General features: G+C 35.4%; 1 protein-coding gene across 11 annotated transcripts in view; it reads left to right on the top strand.

Annotated features, from left to right (window-relative positions):
* Positions 1-24,776, top strand: part of Adgrl3 (adhesion G protein-coupled receptor L3) — a 796,065-nt gene that overhangs the window by 747,259 nt on the left and 24,030 nt on the right. For 6 of the 11 annotated variants that reach the window (XM_013518568.1, XM_013518570.1, XM_005392854.2 and 3 more), the window contains 2 exons: positions 15,185-15,202; positions 17,088-17,983. The exons of 1 other annotated variant lie outside the window; for it this stretch is intronic. In XM_013518568.1, the coding sequence (XP_013374022.1) occupies positions 15,185-15,202; positions 17,088-17,887 (818 nt within the window). In that variant the 3' untranslated portion in view covers positions 17,888-17,983. Of the gene's footprint in view, positions 1-15,184; positions 15,237-17,087; positions 17,984-24,776 lie in introns of those variants that run through there. 4 more of the 11 variants (XM_005392862.2, XM_005392861.2, XM_005392859.2 and 1 more) reach the window with 2 other exon arrangements.

Genomic DNA, 24,776 nt, shown 5'->3' with positions numbered 1-24,776 from the left:
AAAAATAAATAATAAATAAATAAATAAATAAATAAATAAATTAGACCTTACTACTTCAAGGTACTAATTCTGGTTTTTCACAAAAACTGTAAAATGCTTTCTCATTCAAAATCTAAAGATAAAACTTGAACTACATCTCTCATTTGTTAAAATATTCTTACTCTATTATGAACATAAAGATTATGATGTTGTAAATATCACATATAATATCCAAAAGTAAACAGAGCCATCATTTACTCAATTTTTTCTATTAGAGTATATCAACTTTTATTTACTGCTTTGCAGTAAACAAGAGTTAATTCTACTGCATACAAAATTAAAATTGAAAAGGGATACATATATGTACCCCTAAAAGCGCTTCCCTAGAAAAGATATTGAAGTTGTCATTGTAACAATTGTGCAGTGTCCAATAAAAAGAACACTAGCTAAACTATATACAAAAGGTTATATTTTATGCAGCTCAGCCTTGTAAAATGAATGCCACTTTAAAAAAGAAGCACTTGTGGTTGGTTATCTTATGATTGCTGCAATAAACTCACTCCGAAATGTAACACTATTTGGACTAGGAATGCTTCAGAACAGGAGAAGTTAGATGACGCATTCATGGAAGGATAATATACAATCCTCAGAAATCGGGGGGAATTAAGAAAGATTTAAGAAGATAATACAAACTAAAGGATGGGAATAAGTCTTGATTTAGAAAAATAGAAGCAGTATGTTTCTGGAATCTACTTCGTCTAAACAGAACAGAGGTGATTATACTTGTATCATAAACTAAACATTCTCTGAGAAATATTATCAAAATTTATTTATAAATACCTTGTTTTAATTCACAGCCACGTTTTTGGACATCCGTTTTTACTTAGGTTCCAGTTTTATGGTTTACTTTAGTCAGGACTGAACTGCATGTAAGCTTATAAAATTTGTATGATATATAAAAGTATGCCAATACTGAGCAGTAAGATATACTAAAAATTTTTTTCACCTTGGTAAACTCTTGTATAGTATTAGTTATATTTTCATTTGTTCCAAAATAGGTTGTTTTGCTTTGTTTTGGAAAAATGCACCAGTAATGTGTGATTTGCAAGCAAACATAATTGTGAGATTGATTGTGAGGTACTAAGTGTATTAAGAATCTGTGTAAACAAAATAAATGGATAACTGCTGTGTGAATAACAGAAATAAACACTTTGGGCTGAATGCCTTTGATTTACTAAAATAAGCTCTGATGCACTAATGTTTTGTCTTTGGTTAATTGACCTGTCATCATCAAAATTTTCAAGACGATGCTAAAGAATTTTAAATATCCAAGTTAACAGATCGTAGGAATATAAACTATGACTAAAAAGATGAAGATTTGAAACAAATGAAATTATTACAGGTTCATAACTTTAGAAAATCAACCATTCCTCTGTTATAAGCAAAGATTCACCAAAATGCTAAATTATTGTCTACGGTTGGCTTGGGCAGTGAGAAAATTTAAGACCTCTGAGCTGCATTTTCTTTTGCTAATGATGCAAAAGCACGTCCTTTAATACCTAGTGGCAGTAGTTTCGTCATTGGCGACATAATAATCCTGAGTGTCCTTTCATGGAAAAATACCAAATGAATAAATAATACTTAAAATTGTTAGAAGAAGATAGCTTAGCTAGTGAGAGAAGTTTCTGAAAACAAAATAGCAATGATCACAACAAACTAGAAGAAAAATACAAATAAAGTTGTGTCAAAATTTAAAGTCTACTCTTAACAGGTGAGACATTGGATGGGGTAAATAACGTACATAACTAACAGATTATTAGTGCTAAGATTATGTGAAGAATGTCTATGGTTAATAAACAGAATTCAACAGTGCAGGATGAATGTGAGTGGAAGATTAGAATAGCAACTCGCAAAAGTGAAACCGGAGTGCCTCATGAACAAAGACGAATTGCCCCACACCTTAGGGAAAACACTAAGTGCAGTAGTGGTAGATTTTTCATACGCAGATGGACAAAAAAAATAGTTAGACTGATAATGCTGTCCCAGCAAGAATTTGAGAATTATGCACTGCCTGAGGGAAGATGAATTGGTACAAATGCATTTGACAGCATTTTAACAATATGGTATGCGTTGAAAGTATGTACAGCATATGAGCCAGCAAGTGGATTTCTAAGTATCTATTGTAGCAAATCTCCTATGTCGGGACAAGAAAACATACAAAACCAGTTAGTGCAAAATAAAGGGAATAGTGCAGGTGGTTTCAAGGGTTTGAACTCAAAAGTCCAAATTTCAAATGAATGTAACACTTCAGAATTCAGAATATTTCATTTTGCATTGAACTAACAATAACTCAATCCTTACTTTAGAAGAAATGTGTCATTGAAATCCATATGAATAGATTTGCAGTGAATAAATTAGCTATTAAAAGAGGCTGAAGTGTCTCCAAACCATTTGAATGAAATTTAATAGGCACGTTGATTAAAATTTAATAGCAAACTTGTTGGTTATTGAAAGTGCACAGTGTGATAAATCAAGATGTCCACTTTTCCGTTTATGATTGTAGAAAATAATGACAAAAGAGTTCTTGGCTTTCAACAAAATATTTCTTCTTTGACACTTTGTAACTTTATTAATTGTTTGAATCAAACCATTAAAATGTGAAATTGTTTTGAAAATTTTTTCACATAACTTTTAAAGGTATCCTGCAGATTCCAATAGTTTTGCTTATATTTTGCTTTGCAGTTAATGACTTGGTCTTGATTTATGTGCCTGTCTCTATTTCAAAAAATATCTCTAAAAAGTTATGTATGTGTGTAGGGGGTGCTGCTATTATTTGGTTACAACACAAAAACAAAAACCAGAAAACAAAGCATTTGAAAAAGAGTGCGTGAAGCCTCCTTATCTACCTACTTTGATTTCGCTTAACTATTTTACTTATTTTTTGTTTTGTTTTGTTTTTGTTTTTTCCAGTACAGGAATCAAACTCATGACCTTGTGCTTGCCAGGCAGGCGCTGTGCTGCTGAGCTAAACCCCCGCCCCTTAACTATTTTACTTAATACATGAATATAAAAACAAAATAACTAAATGTTAGGAAAAGCATGCGGGAGGAAAACTAATGCCCTCCCTGAAGGAGCTGATACAATTACGTTGAGCATATCTGTGAAGATAAGCTCCTTTGAAAATGTGAAAATCACCGTGGGGATGTAGTTCACTGGCCGGGCACTTAGTGTGTGTGAGACCTCAGTTTCCACTGCCAGCGCCACAAAAATGCAGCCCCCACACACAAACAGATATATTTAAGTGAAACTGCAAAAGTCACATGTGACTGTGGATCAGTTAAACATGCCTTAGGACTTGTGTTTATGTATGGATTAAATAATGGCAATAGGTGAGATGATGTAACAGCTTCATTCAATTCCAGTTTGTGATACATAACCTTTCTCCGTAATACTACATTGCAGTTGCTTAGGTGTTACTTAAGTGTGTAACGTGCATTTGGGGTCTGTCTGATTGAGCATTTCCACTTTTCTAGTATATGCTATATTTCACTAGCTAAATACAGAGACATCTCTTTTTGCTTATACCAATTATACCTATTTTTTTAAAGTTAAATTCATTGAGACCTTTTCACCCAAAAGAAATACATATATATGCAAAATTCAAGTATACAACATATATCTAAAGCATCTTATATGCAAGTTTTAGGACTTCACAATTTCATAAATACCACATTCTTGGGAAAGGTCTCTTGCCTTCTACTGATGTTAGGATTCTAATACTATAGAAAATGCTATCAGTGGAGAGACTGGTTTTTACTTATAGAAAACGAAGGCCCCATTAAGGTCTGAGGTAAAAACATACAATTATCTCCCAATGGTAACTATGCCTTAAGTGTGACTGTGACTTATATACATCAGTTAATATATAATTTGGAAATAACTTCATTAAATAAATATTGCCAGACATGGTGTAATCCCAGGAGGCTGAGGCAGGAGGATTGCTGCCAGCCTGTGCTACGTAGTGAGTTCAAAGCCAGCCTAGAATACACAGTGAGACTCTGTCTCAAAAAAAAAAGTGTTGGGCTGGGGATTTAGCTCACCTGCAAAGCGCCTGCCTGGCAAGCGCAAGGTCGTGAGTTCAGTTCCTGGTACCGGAGAAAAACAAAACAAAACAAAACAAAAAAAGTGTTATGTCAAACCAAGGGGAAGAGAACTGTGAGGAATAGAATGGAAGGTGAGATGTAAAGATAGAAAGAACCATCAGGGCAAAACTGTTATTGGCATAAAACAAAGAGATCATTTACCATCTGGTAATTTATAAATAATCAGAAGTTGAAAACTGAGACCTATTATTCTGTAATTATTGAAGAATAGTTATATTCAGTTGCTTCACTGGATCAAGACCCTGAATAACAAAACTTTGGATCAGTGCGATCAAATAAGAACGTAAGCACGTTTTTTAAATGAAGGTGAGGAGTCGTCTACAGTACCACTCCCAGTCCTTTTAAGGAGTTTTCCGTATGCTTTCATTAGCCTGCTGTCCAACAGAAGCAGGTTGCCGCTCTAAATGATATGTTATGGATTCAAGTGACTCTAATTTTCCTACTTTCCCAAGTCTGTTTTTCACTCTCGCGTTTCAAGGCGCATGCGTGGGTCTGCCCGGGTTACCAGTCCTCAGCTGTAGGTGCACGGTCACACCCCTGGATCCCAGAGAGCTCTCCCCTTCCCAATATCAAAACATGCACTCTGATGTCATGAGGAAAGAAATGTCACAGCTTTGTGGCAAAACTATGCTTGGAAAGGGTGTGCACATTATTATTCTGTTTAGGATTCACTTATTCGAAAACCATTACATCCATCTCAGTCTTCAGATATAAATTGAGAAAGATAGGAAAGAATCCTTCTTAAAATGACTAATATTTTTCCAGGGGCTTTAAATTAGACTTTCTAAATAATTGTCAGAAAAATTTCTCTTGAGCTGTTCTATATGGAATATCAAAAATCCTATTTGTTGTTTATCATTCTTCCACAAGAATTAAAAGATTTTGTGGTTGGCCTCTGTTGACAGCAATGTAAATAATTCACATATGTTGAAATTCAAACTTAGTTCTTTTTCTGTGGTTTGATTAAGACATTATCCTGTTCCTGACAGCATATAAGCAAGTATAACTAGACTACAGCCAGGAGGTGAGGGGCTGGATCACTAAGAAACAGCTATTTTTACATAGTCACTTAATTTTTAACCCCATTTATTTATTTATTTATTTATTTAATTTTGAGTCATGGCTGCTTGCTGTTTGCTTTTGTTTGGTTGGGCCACTGTTGTCATTTTCTGCAGTTAGTATTCAGGTAGTACTTTATAGTTCCAAATAACTATATGATCGTTTATTTCTGTTTTAAAAGTTTCAGTGGTGCAGTCCCTGGTATTGGAAGGAAATAAATAACATGAGCAATTAGGCACCGGTCATTTGTAAAAATTTAATCATAGTTGTTACCCTACTCATAATTGAGAAAACGATTGAGTTTTATATTTTCAAGGGAGCATCAGTTTCACATAAGATTGTTTTCATTAATTAAGCAATTTTTGTAAAGCTTCAGAAATTCTTCCAAATATTTGGTGCAGAGCAGTGGTGGCACACCTATGGCACCCATGTTATTTTTCTTTTAAGACAAAAGATGTTCATGTGTAGAGGATGTTTTTTTCTAAACTAAAACATCAGTATTCAGGTTGAATGCAGTGTTGGCATTTTTGTGATAATTAAGTGGATTTGGGTTGCAGTTTGGGCACTTGGTCTCAAAGGTTCGCCATCACTCCTGTAGAGCAATGAAAAATCTCAGTGTGCTCAGTTTTCCTGAAGCTTACATTCCAGAGTTTAAAAAGTAGCACACAAACATTCTGTTCACCTATGTGGTATTGTAAGTACCTTCTTTCCCCTCAAACACCAACTTATTTGTGTCTTCAAATTGAATAACCAGTATGCTTAACTTTTCAGCTAAGAAACAGTGACAGGTGGCCCATAAACACTGAACTTCTTGGAAGTGTTCAGCAACTCACAGCTGTTAGAAGGGCAGTTTGCAATTGGAAGTTAGTGGAAGAAAGAGGAGGAGAGTAGACAGAATCCTGGAGGTAGTGTCAGAATTTAAAAGGACCTATGTCCACTGGGGAAAGAGCCAGAAGCAAAGAGAGCAGACTGCAGGATGGACAAGTGCAACGCAGTGTAGCTCCAGACAAAAGGTGGTGGAAGCTGGTGCAAGTGTTTAGGGAAAAGATCCAAGTACTGGTACCAAGATGTTTTTGCTGTTCTCTCATTTTCTCCCCTCCTGGATAGTCAGTGCCACCATTCAAAAGCAGAACTGAAATGCCTAAATTGAGTGTGGATGTAGGGATTACGTGACTGGACCTCCCGGAAACCACCTTTGTGTGGATGCTGAGGAAGAGGGACCTCCTGAGTTCTGTCTCAGCACTCAGTGGCCAGAACAGTGACTGCTTATGTTAGATAAGTCATTCAAGAGATGTTAGTTTGATTATTCAGCCACATCCCTTACTCTTTAATTCTAACAAATCCACAGAGCATATCTATATCTTTACACCCTTTGTAAACATTAATCATCCAGTTCCCTTTCTACCCTACTTCTTGCTACTGAAGCCCTCCCTGGAACTGTATCTCTATATTTGTGAAACTACAGTTAGTTTCAAATGGTGCTTGAAAAATGAGATACAGTGGAAAACCACCTCATTTTCTTTAGTGGTTCTTTTTAGTTTATCAGGGATGTATGCTTATAAAGAAGAACGTACATCTTGTTCATAAGTTTTTCATTCTTTTTACATATGTGATATGATTTTGGCATAAACAGCAGGTAGACCACCTATGGTAACTGCAAGGCACTCCTTGTGGAAGCAGGGAAGAACTCATCCTGGATTGCACAGGTATTTTAAGGGAGCCACAAGCAACCTTAAAAGCCAAGAGGCTGAGACAGAACATTGTTCCACAAAGTCAACCTTGTGTCCTAACACCTAGCTGCACACCAGGAGCACTGCGGCCATATGGCCAGACTTTCTAATTTAGCAGACATCAAATAAAAATAAAATCAACTTTTGAATTCAGTTTTTCTTTCTACATTAGTTTTACCAATTAAAATACTTTAAAGTGTATTCAAAAACTAGAAAAAAAAAAAAAAAACAGACTGATAAGGGATGCTATACTAGGAAATATACAGCCAGATGGGTTACCTATAAAAGCTTTTGTAGCTTCCTGAGAATTTCTTTAAAACAATTTCTCTTTATTTCTGTAAAACAACTGTTTTTATGATTACAGTTTTCCCTTTATTTTCTGTTTTTTATACACAGAATGATAAAGCATTGATACCACTGAGTCATTTGCTTTGGGCTTATTCTTGTTTCTTCCAAGTTTGTTTCTTTATTATAAAATAGTCGTATTTTACATCAAATTTAAAAATCACTTACTTATATGTATACAAGGTCATAGTCACATTTTTAGCTGTATGAAGCGAGGAGGAGTGGCCTGCCATCTTCCCACTGCATGCAGTGCTTTCCTGTTATTTCAGATTAGACAGGGCGTGGTAAAGTAGGGGAATGCAGATGTGAGCGTGAGCCAGGAAGGTCTTCACTCTGGTTTTTCTCAGAGTGAAAAATCTGAGTTTCTGTGTTTCGGGTCTTACACTACTTGAAGTTACACCTTTTGTTTGCCTTTTAAATTCTAGAAGGAGTTTATTTGTATCTGAAAACTGTCATTTGCACTTGCAGAAAGTCTACACATTCAAATATTAGGTTTCAGGTACAATTTAAAGGAGATTTTTTTAAAATTATGCGCTGTCCAAATCCTTAACAATTAGCCTCAGCAATAACATGCGTGTAGCAACAATAAAACAAAAAATGTTTGAGGCTTATGATTTTCTTTTTATGAGAAGTGCATTATAGTAAGCTCTTTTTAACTTTTCTTATTAATATTCCAAATATTGACTTCATCGATGGAAAATAATACCTTAAGAGGCCTATTCCGTGATGGATAGGTCAGCCACGGTGCTATGTAAAAACATGCAGATGTATATGTTGTACAACTTCAACAAAAAAATGTCAACCAATTAATGAGTGAAAAACTGAGTTCCACTTGTCGGCTATTTTTTTGCAGTGTATGTGGGATGAATGCACACACCCTATGTCCTGAAGAAAATGAGACAGTGATACTTTCCAACACAAAAGCTGTATTTTCCTTTCACAAGAGGCAATCACTTTCCCAATTTTGAGCTGAAAATACTTGTCTGTTGATTGATCACTTCCTATGACAGAAGTTATAGTCTAGAAAAATTTAACAGTACTAGAGCCAAGCATTTTCTTTGCATTTTTGAAACATTTTCTACCAGGAATAGTATGTAGGTCCTTTTAGAGATAACTGTAGATTTATATGCAGTTTATAAAACTATCCCAAGAAGTTATCTACTCTTAATCTACTTTCCCTCAGGATTTCATAAGACTAGATTACAATAGCACAACCAGGAGACTCGTGTTGATATAATCTCTCAATCCTGTGTGGATTTCTTCAGTTTTATTTGTAATGGTATTCATGTGTATATGTGTTTAGTCTACACAGTTTTTATTCACAAAATAGGTTTGTGTCTCTACTGTCTTACTCAAGATGTAAATTAGTTTTCTATTCTTTGTCATCAGAGAGATGCTTCTTGTTGCCTTTTATGATAACGCTCACATACCTCCCTCTCCATCTTTAACCCCTGAAATACACCAGCAGATTCTTTCTATAATTGTGTACTTCCAAGAATATTATATCGCAGCATTTGGGAGGCTGATACAGCATGATCTCTGTGAGTTCAAGGCCAGCCTGAACTACACAATGAGATCTTATCTCAAAAAACACAAAAGAATGTTATAACTGTAAATGGAATTACATAGAATATAACCTTTTTGTTGGCTTTTCTTTCTCAGTATAATTCTTTGGATATTCAACTAGGTTTTAGTAAATAGTAGCTTATCTCTTTTCATTGCTGAGTAATATTCCATGCACAGCTATGCTACAGATAGTTTGACCATTGACCATTTGGGAAATTTGGTCTGTTTCCAGTTTGAGACTCTTGCAAATAGGCCTGCCATGAACATTTGTACACAATTTTTTTCCATGTGAATAAATTTCTCTGGGTAAATGCAGAGTAAAGTTGTTTGGTGGAATATGGTGCTTGCATGTTTAGCTTTAGGAGACTCTACCCACCTGCTTTTCAGAGTAGCTGTGAATTTCTTTTCCCACCAGCAAACCGTGAGTGATTCAGTTTCTCTGCATTAATGCCATCCCTTAATATCTCACCATTTTTATTTTATATATGAAATCTTGCTGTGGTTTTAACCCGAGTTTCCTAATGGCCAATAACAGTTCTTTCCATGAGTAATTTAACACTTGTGTGTTTTTCTTACATAATGTCTGTCTAAACCTTTGGAGCAGTTTCTTACTGGATTTTGTTTTCATTTAGTATTGACTTTTGAAAGTTCTTTCTTTAGCCTAGATACTATTTCTTTGTGTAATCACAAGTATTTGTATTTTTGACAAATATTTTCTCTTTGGGTTTAGCTTGTGTTTTCATATATATATGTTAGTATATTCCTATGGGTCAAAATTGACTGTCCCCATAAAGTTTTTATGTTTCTTCCTATTTCCTTCCTTCATCATCTAACATAAATCTACAATTCAGCCTATCATTTTCATGCATGACCTAATTATATTTACTAAAGCTCCTCTGTCAATTTTTTCTTCGTGGTTCAGTGGCTTCGGAGGGTGGGAAGTCACAGCTCACGGTAATGATGTGTTACAAACTAAGAATATCTGTTGCACAAGAAGGGGAAAGAATTTAGCTTTGTTACTTTATTAGGTCAAAGTTTCAACAACCAGTTGGAAAATGGAAAATGGAATTATATCTATAGCTATTACTTGATGCTACAAAGTTAATGCTTAAAATATTTAAAAATAGCATTCACCTGATTTTTGTCATATGTGTAAGATCACCAAATTAGTACGCTTAATAAGAATTATGCTATTTTATTTAGATACCATCAATTCTTCACAGAATTTCTAAGAAATGTCATATTCTTCTGTTGTGTCAAAAACTGCTCTCCAAATGAGTGTTTTACCATAAGTGTTGCCTTTCATTCTTTTTAAATTTTCATTTAAAGTAATGTAGTGGTTTAATTTTAGCTTTTCTTTTTTTTTTTTTTTTTTTGGCTTTCAGTTTGTGTTTTCTTGTATGAATGAAAGGATTTGCTTTTTTACTTTTATTTTTAGGAAGCATGGGAGTATACTCTTGCTTACACCTTGGGAAAGATAGCACCCTCAATGTGGCTTAATCAACACTGTAAATCATTTTCCATCTTTCCCATGGACTCAATATGTGCACTGTTGGAAATGTATGCTCTGGTGGCATATTTTGTAGTCTAATTAACTGCTTGCCTGTAATCAGGACTGTATCAACTGTTGTCATTCTAAATGTTTCCTTTCTTTTTTTCAAACACATTTGCCTGATTGACCTTTTTTCTCTCTGTCTTTCCATGGGGCTGTTCCAGGAGCCATGGCTAATCACCTTGTAAGCAATGCTCTGCTCCGTGCGCATGGTACTAACAATCCCTATAATACATTGCTGGGGGACCCGGCGGTCTGTAACAACCCTTCTGCCAGCATGTACAACGCACAAGGTGTGCTGCAGTTTATCTTGTTTTTCCAAGTGAGACTCCCACTTTATGTAGCTTTTACGGGCACATTCTATTTTTCTTTCTCCTGCCTCTGTTTTGGAAGCAGACACACAGACAGCTTTCACATTCCACCCCTTGGTGCCTTTGTTTTCCATTTTCCTTAGGTTTTTCCTTAGTCAGAAATGGATCCCTTCTGATAAACAAATGCCTGATCCATCAATATGTGCTTGTTCCTCTGTGCTGTTATAAAGTGTATTGTGGTTTGTCAGTACTTTTCTCGTTGTTTATTTCTGTGTTAAATACCTAAGTATTTATTTTGAGAAATGAGATATTTGTCTAAGGTAAGTAAGAAAAAGAGACTTAATTCAGTAGCCTTCATTGTGTAAGATCAAGAAAATTAATCTTTGTTGCATTTTGAATGCATGCTGGCCACAGAGCCTGAGGACTGACAAAAGCATTCCACTTACTCAGAAGTTACACTGAACGAAGCAGCAGAGAACAGTGAAGCGGACGGAACGGCTCTTCCTCTGCAGTCACCTATAGGCGCTGCCCTGGGCAGTTCACTAAACTGTTTTTCTACGGTATAGGAGTCCTCTCAAGGTCCTCCAGCTGGAGAAGATACACATTTGTGTCACAATAAAATAAGCATAGGTCTTTTTAAAGCTACTTACAAAATAAGTAACTTGAACCTGTTTTTTACCTTTCTAAATATAAAAACTTGTTAGGGACACAAAAAACTAAAATATCCTACATCTGTATCTATACAGAGACCACAAACATTGTTTAAATAAAGCTCTCATAAAACAATAAACCTAGTCAATGATCCACTTACTTAAAATTATACCTAAAAAAAAATTCACCATAAGAAGAGTCTTCCATGTGCCCTGCAGTTGAATATGATAGATCAGCAATAAATTTTCCAAGCATTTTTGAATAAAATTTTCATTGCCTTTTGGGGAAATGTTTGTTTTTTTTTTCCCCCTTTAGTCAAAGGTAAAAGATGAGTTGTGGGCAGTTTTTGTGTGAATGCACCATGCAAAAAAAAGAAAAGAAAAAATCAATGTTTTTCCTCATGACGACTGGGACAGTGAGAGTCTCATACTATATGAGTATCCTCAGTGGTCCTTTGCTAGATAAAAAGATGGCTTAAAATTATCTCAGAAATAACAAAGACATAGATTAAAGAGTGATTTTAGAGGTTTGGTTGTTTGTAGCCAGGCATGGTGGTGCGTGCCTCTAATTCCAGCAGTTGGGAGGCCGAGGCAGGAGGATTACTGCAAGTTCAAGGCCAGTAGGGGCTACAAAGTGAGTTCAAGGTCAGCATGAACTGCATAGCGAAACCCTATCTTGAAAAGACAAAAGAAGGAAATGTTTGTCAACATAATTCAGTGACCTTTCAATTTCTTCAAGTTTCTCAAACTCTACTATCTAAGAATCACAAACTTTTAGAGTAGAAGGAGGGATAGAAACGTCATGAAACACTCTTTCCATCATGGCTGACATTTTGTAGGCCTGAATTAAAGCATTTCCTCCAATGGGGTTGTTCCCACCTAGGATCTCATGTTTTCTATTGTTGAAATGCTCAGCTGTTTTTTAAATGTATATTCCTCTGGTTTGACGCTTACCATGCCTCTAGAGCAAGAGAGTAAAGCTGTAAAGTGCTCTTCTGCTGCTCCTGGCAAGTCTATAAATACTTGGAATCAGCTCTTTTCCTCTGGTCTATTTCCCCAGGAAACCAGAATAATCAGTGTGAGACATTGTCTGAGTCTTCTTCATGGGCATCCTCTATGCTGTTTCATCTGTCAGCAACCCAACTCAGTTGTAGGACCCTAAACTGCACATCACGCTGTGCACCAGACACCTCAGGAACACAGCAATTTAGTAGGCCTTGTAAATGCTTGTTACATTTTTTCCTTATTTACTTTGAGCCAAATAACAGGGAAAGGTGTCATCATAAACATTTTAAGGTGTGCTGCTATACACTAGCATGTTTTGAATAATGTGAAAGACTTGTACTTTCTCTGCAAATTAAATGTACTCTACATTATTCACCTTAAACAAAAGAATTGCTGGTAATTATTTTCAAACAAGAAATTTTGGTCACATTTTTGGCTTGTTTGTTCAGATATATTTCGTAATTTCTTATATAATAAAAGAATATTAGTTGTATGTTTTCACTATTTCAATCTGCCTTGTTTTACATGATTTTTACTGGTATCTGAAAATAGGGGATTTTTTAAAAAGGTGGACCACTTGTATAAAAAGTATTTAAATTAGTGCAAAATTTAAATTAATAGCATATACATAAGGAGTTTTATTCCTGTGGAATCCATTACTGGTTATTGCTGTTATGATTATCAGTAAATAAAAAAGGATTAGTCTAAATGGATTTGTCATTTATTCCAACAAGTTTAATAAATGCTGACTTTTCTTAAAAAGTAAATAATTTTATTAATTTTTTCATGGTCAGAATTGAAATTGTTCAGCTATTTGATGTTTTAGCATTGTTTTACTAATCATGGTAGTGCTTAAATAAATTAATCTTCTAACACTAACCTAAAATAAGTATTAGTGATTGTCATATTGCTACTAATCTTATGCTTTCAGATGAATGCACTTATATTCTTACTGGCAAGGTGATATCTTACATGCAATATGGGTGGCTTGGTACGTACTGGAGTGGTTTATGTCGAATTACCACTTGGTTGTGTTGTGTGTGCTAATTCAGTTGTACCGGTGCCATCCAGGCATAGAAACCTTCAGATTTACAGTATCTGTTCTTGCTTGTAATGCTTTTATTTAAAATGTGTGAAGTTGTACATATAGTGTTACTGAAGCATATAGAGTTAGAAATAAAAATGAATAATACGCTTTTATTATATTGAATTCAGAATCTACCTTTGGAAATATTTACAATCCAATGCCTAGCACTTCTGGGTCATTATCTTGTCAGTTTTAGAAGTTCAAGTTCTGTAAAGATATAACCCATTCCAGAAAAACTTACCGATACAACATAAGAAGTCGTGAGTTTACTAAAATAAACTTACACTGTAAAGTAATTTAATTCAATTCTAAAACTCTAAAGCACATCCTTAGGATGGGATATTGTGAGGAATACATTGTACTTGGTAAGAGTGTAAGATTAAACTGTAGAGTACAAGTCCGTGTTCCAATGGCTTTCACCGGGAAGAGTGCAACAGAGGTAGGGTAGGCTGGAAGACCTTCTTGCTGTCTCCCAGCTTTGCTGTTCTAAAGGGAGCCATTAGACAAGACCTAAGCTGTACAGGCTGTAGCTTCTCTCAGGCAAGTGAGAACTGAGCTTCAGAGATCTGTATGCTAATATCACATTTAAGGGACAAGCCACTGTGATCCCTACAGCCATTTTCATCTGTTGATAAATGGCTTAGCTGTTTATTTCAAACTCTTCCTCTAACACTACTTAGAAAGCTAAAAGGAGAGTCCCTCTGCATTCTAAAACACTGCAGGTCTCTTTTGCTGAGAAGCAAATCAACCTTCAAAATATATGTAAAACTGTCTCCTAAGCAGTGGTCAAAGCATAATAATTTAGAACGCCTTGAAATGATCTGGCCTAGTGACTCCATTGGTTTTCAATGTTGTGATGTTTTAACCGTCCTATAAACAAAATCAGCAAGAGCAACTCTTCTGACTTGATTACAATATGAGTTTTAGTTTTCAAAGATTTTTTCTAGGATTGTTTTTAAATCTCAAAGTGTTTGATTGCATACAACTCTGCAGCAGTCCAGAGGAAAACTTGATATTGAGGGTGGTATTTTCCCCACATGTTGTCTTGATATAGAATAGCAAATGGGTTTAACTTTTTTTTTCCCCTCAGTAGTAACACAACTCCTGAATATGAGCTCCAGAAATGACAGTGTCGGTCAAGTTTTAAGTAGAAATGGTAAACATTTGTCTAAGCGCAATGGGGGAAAATAACCTTTGTACAAGGAAAGAGACGAGATACAAGGGGAAAAAAACTGAACACAAGTATGAAAACCTTCAACTCTGGTTTTCTCTTTACATCCAAGTTAAGGATTTCATTAATACTTTTACTAATAAATACCGAAGTTACATGGCACTCTTTACAAGCAGGTGCATTCTAACTTCCCACAAATACGACTGAAAAATAGCATGAAATAGGCATGACTCACCTCTTTTTAAGCTTTCTGGTTGGTGTGGTAACCTTGACTGTAATAGAATTGTGTACTGGTTTGAAATTTACAAACTGCAGAAATGCTAATGAAAGACTCATTATATTAGCATGTATTAAGGGGAATTTCTTACTTTCTGACTAACATTTTAGTATTTTTTAATTATGATAAACCATGTAACACCGACTCATGAATTTTGGGGTAGTGGAAATTATTTCCTTTGACTCTTTTCTCTGCATATCATCAATTTGCTTTTTACTCATGTTTCCCCTGCTGTCGCTGTAAGCTTACTTGTTGTTTTTTCTTTCCTTTCCTTCATGCTGTCGTTTAGAGCCCTACAGAGAGACAAGTATGGGAGTAAAGCTAAACATTGCATATCAAATGTAATTTTTTTTAGTTCACTTTTATTGCATCACATATAGATGATGTAGTTATTAAAAACAGTTCATCTCACAATTTAAAAACTAAAAAGCTTGTAAATCAACCTATATAAATCTATGCTGATAGAGATTAGACGCTTTTGTTGTCTGATTCTTTTATTCTGTCACATAATCAACATAGTTGTTAAGTCTCATGTAATGTTTGTGTGAGTTAAATTGTTTTTAAATTAAGCATTTATTTTTGCTAAGTAACTCATGACCTTTTAGTTTTTATTAGTACATTGCATCATAAAAATGTGTCACATGCAGCACACCCTCTTTATTTTACTGTGGCTGTTTTCAGCCTGTACCTAATGCATTGATAACAGAAATTAAAACAAATCATGTTCCAATGCATCAGCCACCCAGCCATAACCATTAAGCATACAGCCTCCGCCATAGCAATCACCCATCACATACAGCGCTTTAAAAGGCATTTACCTTTTTTTTTTCTTAACATTGTGGATTTGTGTATAAGATATAATATGAAAATAAATGACTTCAACCTATGTCTGTGATGGCTGTTCATAGAAATCTGTGTCAGTTGAATACACAGTATGCATCAGAAACCCATGCAAATTTGACAGTATGCAACCCTTCATTTAAACTAGACCTGAACTACTTGAGTTTTGAGAAGCATAACTGCCTCACAGATATAGAATGAGTGCTGTATTTTCACAAGTTACCAATGTATTGAGAAGCTGAATAGATTTTTCAATTAATATTTCTGTCAGGAAATACTTTTTATGTAGCAGTATTGGTTAAATGTGTATTTTTGGTTACATTTGAACTGATTTGTGAAACTATTATAGATTCTTGAATTTCTATTTATTCAAGGAAATGCTAAAACCTTGAAGAAGTAGATGGTCAAATTTACTTTAATGCAGCTGTTTCTTACCAGAATAAAATGTTTATCATCTTTTAAACTCAAAATTTGATATACTCCAAAGCCAACACACATTATAAAATGGTAGCTTGAATACTGACACTATGTTTTTAGGAATCAAATCTGTGTTTTTAAGCAATTTTATGTAGTACTACCTAATGACCCTAAACAATCACTAATGGATTAACTTAGAATGCCAAGTAAAGCGCTTATAGCAGAAAACTTTAGAAAGTAAATCCAGATAATTTTGAAAGATCCTATGTGTAAATTATTTTGATCCGGGATTTATTTGACTAAGCATTATTCCATGACTATGTCATCCCACCAAATTTAGCATAATCTTTTCGTTACTTTTTATGTAGGGATTATTTTCAATTTCAGAAAATTATATATCAAATTATTAGAATATTTACTCCTTTTACTTTGACTTGCCTATTCAAAGTACCCCACATAAATTATGTTAATATAATAGCTATTTTTATGATAAAGCAACATGTAAAATTAAATGTAATGAAGTATTTAATTGACTTTCATGTGTATAAATTGAAAGCTATGAATGACTACACCAAAATTTTGTACTATTTTGCTCAAGTTATAACCCGATATGCTTCAAGTAACATCAGACGATATTTGGTGAAATTGCCAATCAATAATGTATAGGCTTTTTAGACTTCTTTTAAGATTTATTTTAGATACTTTGTTCCATTTATAAAATTTCAATCAATTGTCCGATGATCATAACATAGATATGGTTATGTGCCTATAGATGTAATAGTATTTTTTGTTTCTCTCCAAAGACTTAATACTTAGAATGCTAGCAACATGTACATACTTCATAGTCGATGAATGTTTTGCTTCTGTGTGTTTGTGTGTGTGTGTCCTGTGGCCTACTGGATATCCATGTCATAGTGTCTTGTAATCTTTTTCAGAGGGGCTTCTGAACAATGCCAGGGATACAAGTGTCATGGATACTCTACCACTGAATGGTAACCATGGCAATAGTTACAGCATTGCCGGTGGCGAATACCTGAGCAACTGTGTGCAAATCATAGACCGAGGCTATAACCATACCGAGACCGCCCTAGAGAAAAAGATTCTGAAGGAACTCACGTCCAACTATATCCCGTCTTACCTGAACAACCACGAGCGCTCCAGCGAGCAGAACCGGAATCTGATGAACAAGCTGGTCAACAACCTGGGCGGAGGGAGCGAAGACGACAGCATCGTCCTGGACGACGCCACGTCCTTCACCCACGAGGAGGGCCTGGGCCTGGAGCTCATCCACGAGGAGTCGGACGCGCCCCTGCTGCCCCCGCGCGTGTACCCCACCGAGAACCACCAGCCACACCACTACTCCCGGCGGCGGCTCCCGCAGGACCACAGCGAGAGCTTCTTCCCCTTGCTGAGCAACGAGCACACAGAGGAACTGCCCTCGCCCCCCAGGGACCCGCTCTGCACCAGCCTGCCGGCCCTGGCCGGGGCGCCCTGCGCGGACGGGGTCCCCGCCTGCGCCCAGCCCGAGGCCCCCGCGGCCCGGGGCGCGGACGCCGAGGACGCATACTACAAGAGCATGCCCAACCTGGGCGCCCGCGCGCACGGCGCCCCGCTGCACGCCTACTACCCGCTGGGGCGCGGCAGCAGCGACGGTTTCATCGCTCCCCCGGGCAAGGACGGCGCCTCCCCGGAGCGCGGCGCGCGGGGCCCTGCGCACCTGGTCACCAGCCTCTGAGGACGCGCACCTGGCCGCCAGCCTCTGAGGACGCGCACCTGGCCGCCAGCCTCTGAGGACGCGCACCTTGCCACCAGCCTCTAAGGACGCGCACCTGGCCGCCAGCCACTGAGGACCCGGGGCGCCCCGCCGCCAGCCCCGGGCACTATCTTGAGCCCGCGAGCGGTGGTAATCGTGTGTGTTCCCCTAGATCTTTATGCTGATGTTCTTGAAAGAAAGAGACTCGGAGACTTAATTATTATTATTATTTTCTTTCTTTTTTTTAAGCTGGGATTTTTAGGTCAGCCCAGGGGAGAAACTTAACTGCTGGAATTCCCCTGAGCCCTGCCCTTCCCTGCGCGTTCCCCCAGGGAGACTTCATTACGTTAATGAACCAACTGAAGACCGCGCGCTCCTTGTGGCCTTGCCGAGTTCTGTGGTGTCGGTTCTAACCTCTCGGATGCTCTGTTGCTAGAAGCACCAGGACCCGAGTTTTGAGAGGCCAGAACATTCTGGCGTGGCGGACGGCCAGGGTTGTGCCTACATCGGGGTGCTGCCCAAGCACGCGCAAAGCAAAGCGAAACTGAACCCCAGAGTGGGTTATATGGTCACTCACAGCCCGAATTCACCCCCGCAGGAGTCACTGTGGAAAACGGAAGCAATCAATGAAATTAATCACGGAATGGAGGGGGATTCTAGAATTATATGCTAAATGCATATTTTATGAGTTGCTGTATTAACTGATGATAAAACTAATGGCAGAAAAAATTGAACAATTTCTATGTAATGTACAGATACTAGCATTGCACATATAGTCTGCTTTCTGTTCTCCAGAATTTGAGTCCTGTTAATGTAGTGGGAAAAAAAAAAAAGTTTTTTTTTTCTTTCGTGCTAGTCTTGCAAGTTTGTCTACCGGGAAAAGAGCAAAGGTTCCTTCCTTTCTTCATTTTCTTTTTCTTTTTTTTTTTTCTTTTTGTCTTTTTTTTCCTTTAAAATTTCACTTGGCAAAAAAATAAATGAATGAATGAATAAATAAAACTATCACTTTATAAGAATCATTTTCTAGTAATGCAAACAAATTATTTTTTACAAAAAATAAATAAAATAAATAAAATTAGACTTCCTTCCCTCACTATATATCTTTATCCAGCCAGAATATTTCCAACAGCATTTTTTTCTTTTTTTCCTTCTTCTTCTTTTTTTTTTTTTTTTTCAAATTAGAGCAGGACGAACTTTTATGTTTACAGGGCACATCTGTTGTAACGCAGAGCGCATTTGGCAATCACTTCATCACCAAGACGGTAGCTATGATTCTGGAAGTCAGGAGGTGTCTATAGAACTAGCGGGGCTTTTGCATGTGAAAAAACGATATCCCATAGGCGTTAAAGTGATGGATGCTCAGTCTGAACCGCAAGTGGGCATCTGCCCTACCAATTTTTAGAGGAAATCTCTCCCTTGTAGTACAAATTGAAAGCCAAATTATTTTAAGCGATTTTTTAAAAAAAAAAAGTCTTCTGCTTATTAACGAGAAAATTATTTATTTGACAGGATTTTAAGTATGTAGGAATACAAGAGGTAAATTAGCAGCACATATAATTTTTTTTTAAATTTATGATCCATTTTGTATGGTCTCAAAGTTGGATGACCTCATTACTAATATTTGTTGTAAAAGTGAAATTTGTTTGCCAACCAATAAACAACTGATTGAGATTTAGAAGATACTGTATTGATGTATGTACTATATTATTTTCTTTTTCCTCGCCTTTCTTTCCATTTTCAGTATAAGAGATTTGCTAATTCTCTGTAACCCAGTGACCCATACAAAAGAAGTCATTCTGAGGCAATTAATAATCTAAGCACAAAAGGACACATTTGTTACAAACAATGTCAACTAGAACAATGGGATGAGCATGCTTATATTGGCTTAAACAAAATGCATAAATTACTATCAAGTAAGTTAACTTATAGGTTATTGTATGCTTTTTTTTTAATAATCCAGCTACAGTCCCTATGTTTATTTCAAAACCCAGGTTCAATTGAATATTTAAATATCACATATTTAGGAAGGAGTTATGTTATTCCCTTTTTTTAACATTTCATTATAGTGGAGAAAGCAAGAAAGCTAAATTCATCCAGTTGGCTATCAGCTGCAAAAATCATGCCAAAAAGAAAATCTGTTGTAGAGGACAGCGTTTGTGCTAGGTTTTTTGTTGTTGTTGTTGTCCTACATAAGAGGAAATAGAGAATCTTTCTAGATCTCCAGTTATTGCAGAACTTTTGTCAGCAGTGTCCAGGCATGGCGCTCGTATTAAAGAAAAGCTAAGTGTGAACTTGCCAATTTGTAACTTCTCTTCTAGTCCATCTTGGGGTTTTGTTTTTCAAAAATTTACACACATCCCAATCTGCAAATGAATATCTAAACCAAGCTAAGAAAAAGTAGCTTGCAGAATGGCCATATATATATACATACGGTACACATATAATTGGAAAATATATGATGAAAGTTGAGCTAGCTAGAGTATATCTTAATCTTTATATCATCTCAAAGTATTTTATATACCATTCCTTTTTAGTCATTTGTACGGTTTTTTAAGTTCATATTTTTTTTTGAAGTTGGAGGAGAACCACAAGCTTTAGCAGTAATTACGTTTCCTCATGCCACAGTGTGGTGATATTGGTACCTGACAGTGAAAGAACTCCTTCTGGACGTGTTTAAGGTAACATCAAAAACACACATGTTGTCTGTGGATTATGTTTGATTTGACAAACAGTGATCTGTATAAAAGCACCTCCACCAGTAAGAAGATAGTTTCACAAACAGTGGGGAAACTACCTCAGTTCAGCTTGCTGATTTTCAGATATTGCTACCTCCCTGCTTGTGATCTTTTCTGTTCCATTGTATGGATAGTTGTGAGTAGCCTCCCCAGCTGTACGGAAACCAAATTAAAGAGAGATCACTTGAATACATTAATTGGTGCAGAAGACCGTTCAGTACCATCAGTTACTGCCAAGCTCTTGCATCAAGTGGAAGGGGGAGAACGTTGACCTTTCATACATAGTGATTGGTATGCTTTCAGAGGAAATTAAGATTCCAAAGACTTTTACAGAGAGAGATTGTTCCTTCAAATTTTATGTGGCTCTAAAGAAAGCAAAACAGTGCTTACGGTAATCAGTTGCGCATACCTTTCAACATAAATTTGTGTATATCTAACATATATCCATTTAGTCCTGTTTATACTAGGAAGAGTTGAATTCCCAAATTTGAGACTTTTTTTCCCACATGCCTTTTCATGTAGAACTACTAATGAAATAATTTTATTTTCTTCTTTTTTGTAGTACCTTTTTTTAACTCCAGCTTTTTAATGCCCTCTGAAATTCATGACCTACTTATCAATATATTTTCATGTATTTATCTAATTTTCCATTAAGAAATAAATTTATATCCAACGGTACACACAAGCATATTATTCAGCCTACTAGAAGTGGAAATGACACCCTTGAAACTTACCAATTATTGATCCTTAGTAAAAGGAAATTGTATAACCTTCTACACTTGGACTTTTCTTCTGTTTTGAAGTCTAGGTCACAGAATAATTTATCAGGACACTAGCAGTTAACTTTATGTTTAACTGATTCTGAAGCTCCTTTTTGCCTTTGTTTGTAATTAACAAAATTTATGAAAACATCCAAATTTTGTAAAGGAGTACTAGGTTGGAATTTCAGTTAAACTTTATGGGCATCCTTCCTTGTTTCTACTCTGTTAAAACTGAACATAATAGAAGTAAATAATATAGTACGCTAAAATAATAATAGTGGCACCAAAGAACTGTAACAAGAGTAATTATTTTGAAATATAAATAATCACAAAAAGTATAGAAGAAAAACAGATAGTAGAAAGACCCTTAACTTCCCATAAAATGTTCATGATGACTCTAACGCATAATTTGTTGTCTGTGTTTTTGACATTCCCGTTATAATTTCAGAGTGTTAACACATTGAAAGTTAATTTTTAAATTTTAATTTGCTTGTAACGATGTGACAAAACTTTATTATATAGAATTAAGTATACAAAAGAATAGGCAAGATTTATAAAAGATCCATATACCTACTTTTAGGCAGTAACTTCAGCTTTTTCTCTTACACATGTTCAAATCCACTGATTAGTTTACTTAAAAATGGATACTAAAAATATTTGTGACTGACCTTCTGTTATTGTGTAGACCAAAAATGGCAGAAAAAATAGTTCTTTGTTGTCTGATGATCAACTATGGACTAAAGTATATTCACCCCTTATTAGTGAATATTCAGTTTTTTAAAAATTGTCCATTGGTATTGTTTTAAAGTACTACTACTTGGAATATTTTTGGAAAACAAATTACAAATGCACATCAATTTGAAGTTAAACAGTGCTATGAAAAATCAAAATTCTTACCTGGTATTAAGCATATATGAAGATACTGGCATGAATTTCCTCTAACAAAAATATTGAGGCAAAATAACAATATGTATGTAGCTCCCAGTGCATTGTAGACCAAGATATTAACAATTAATTAGTTCATTTTTAGTGACTTAATTCATTACATAAATAAATACTGCGTATTCCTAAGTTATACTTTGCATCTAACACTAGATTGCTACATATGGAAAAGAAGATACAGGCACAAAAGCAAAAAAGTTATATTGTAAAATAGATTATGAATTGCATATATGAACCTCTTTTGATATGATAGAATAGATTCAGTAAGTCCCAGCAGTAAGTTCAGTCTTGTAATGAGCAGATATGTCTGCCTTAATCACTTTAAAAATATTATTAGATGTTTAGATTTTCATTTGCAGCTGGTAGAAGTGAAAAGTATTGCTAGCTGCTTCTTTCCTCATTAAGCCATAAAAGAAACATTTCCTGTTTGCTAATTTACCTGAATTATGTCTCTGTTGTAAGGGGAAATCACGTATATACTTACCATTATGATTGCTTTTATCTAAAGATTTCAGAGAAAATGACATTTTTACAATTATTGCAAAATTCATGTTTTAGTACAGTTTTGCAGTTTCATTTAACACAGTTATTGCTATTCCTTTTTTAAAGAATTAAAAATCAGCATTTCTTTAATGTCTATCACCTTAAGTTACTAGTCAAATGTCATGATTTCAAATATATTTTGGCGTTTCCTCCTATCTCTTAGTAGTGCTAACTTCGTTTTTCTTATTTGATAACTTGTGTCCCGCTGGAGGATTTCAAAAGTATACAGCAAACTGATTTATCTCGAGAAGTCAAAGAGTGTACATGAACAAAGCCTGTATTTTGATAACCAAGTCTTTTCAACTAACAGTATGAACGAATGAGCAAAACCAAGTTGGCAAGTTTATGCCAAGGTGAAAGACCTAAATTTGAATTACAGACAAATGAGAACAAATAATCATTTATGTGATAAAACTCTTTAACACTGTACCAAACATTACTGATTTGTTCAAAGAAGTAAAGTTGCAGATTTCCATATATAATGTCATTCTATTAATGCCAAGGAAACATTAAGCACCTTTAGCACTCCTTGGATATGACTTGTCTAGTTACCCTTGTCTTAAAAGAATATCAATATTTTGTAAATGTTTCTAAAATATAACTATTTTTGCCTCAAATCACCTTCACTCTCTAATCCAGTGACTACTACAGACCCGTACAGTGAATGCTACTAGTAGCTTTGTACCTTTTAGAGCTTTATTATGAATCTTTCTAATAAACATTAAATTAATACTATATTGGAGTTATATACATTGTGCAAATAATGCATAGCTAGGCAATATTCATAGTATAAGATAATTCATTAAGAATGAACAAATAACTACACAACTGAAAATATTACTGCCAAGTCCTCTAATTATTGTAGTTAATTCACAAAATTCTGCAGACAGTTAGTTGTACACACAAGGGATTTCAAAGTACTCCATAATGTAAATATATCTAAAAATATTCCCAGTGCTCTTTCATTCTAGAATGCTGAAGGGAAGAGCTTGAAAGGACACAAAAGTGAAATAGACTTCTAAGGATCTAATTTAAACATTGTCATTCAAAATGCTACTGTCTTCGATCTAAGGAAGAAGTTAGTGAAATTTTAATCCAAAATCAGGATTTTGCGTTTAATGGAGCTAAGTTTGTCTCAGTGGCCCAAGACTGAAAAGAAAAAAAAAAATTCAAACTACATTGCAAGAAGTATCTTTAAAAATGCAAACTTAAAATAGTTTTTTAAAAAACTTTTCAAAGTTTTAAATGTCCTCTGATTCTTCTGAAGGTTGAAGCAGGCAAAATAAACCTGATTCCAAAATGAAATGTATTGATTGATCTTAAAAGATGTTTGACAAAATCAATGTAACAACAACCTTTAAACAGTAGGTAAAGGTCTTGAATATAGGCAGCATACAGTGTCTCTTTATACTACAACTGCCTAGTTTCTAGGATATTTTTGAATTTCAAGTTGTCACCATAGCATGTTTTGTATGACACTTTAAATCAAGAAAGATGAGGAAAAGGCATTTAAAGTTGGTTTTTATACCTCATTTGAGAGTAAGGATTTCCTTTATCATTCTGAGAAATAACAGGTGATGTGTTTAGAAACAGCTGTAGATAATTCAAATGTGTTCACTTATAAATAAGCTTTGTTCATATATTCTAACACTGATCTTTGCCTGTGAACCATAAAAATAAGATTTGCAGAGTCAAGTTGATTTCCGTTCATTGGGCTTCTGTGACTGCACTGGGAGTGGACAGAGAATTTGAAAAAGTTCTTCCATCCCGTATTTCCCCTTGCCAACTATTAAATCTAATTCAAGCTATATCTTTAAGAAAATAATAGTTTGTTTAATAAACTAACAACTAATTTAGATATTCCATACTGATAAAGAAAAATCACATTTA

Source organism: Chinchilla lanigera, unplaced genomic scaffold (genome assembly GCF_000276665.1).
Source record: "Chinchilla lanigera isolate Chin_1 unplaced genomic scaffold, ChiLan1.0 scaffold00046, whole genome shotgun sequence".
NCBI classification, from domain to species: Eukaryota; Metazoa; Chordata; class Mammalia; order Rodentia; family Chinchillidae; genus Chinchilla; species Chinchilla lanigera.
This window is presented reverse-complemented; position numbering and strand designations above follow the sequence as displayed.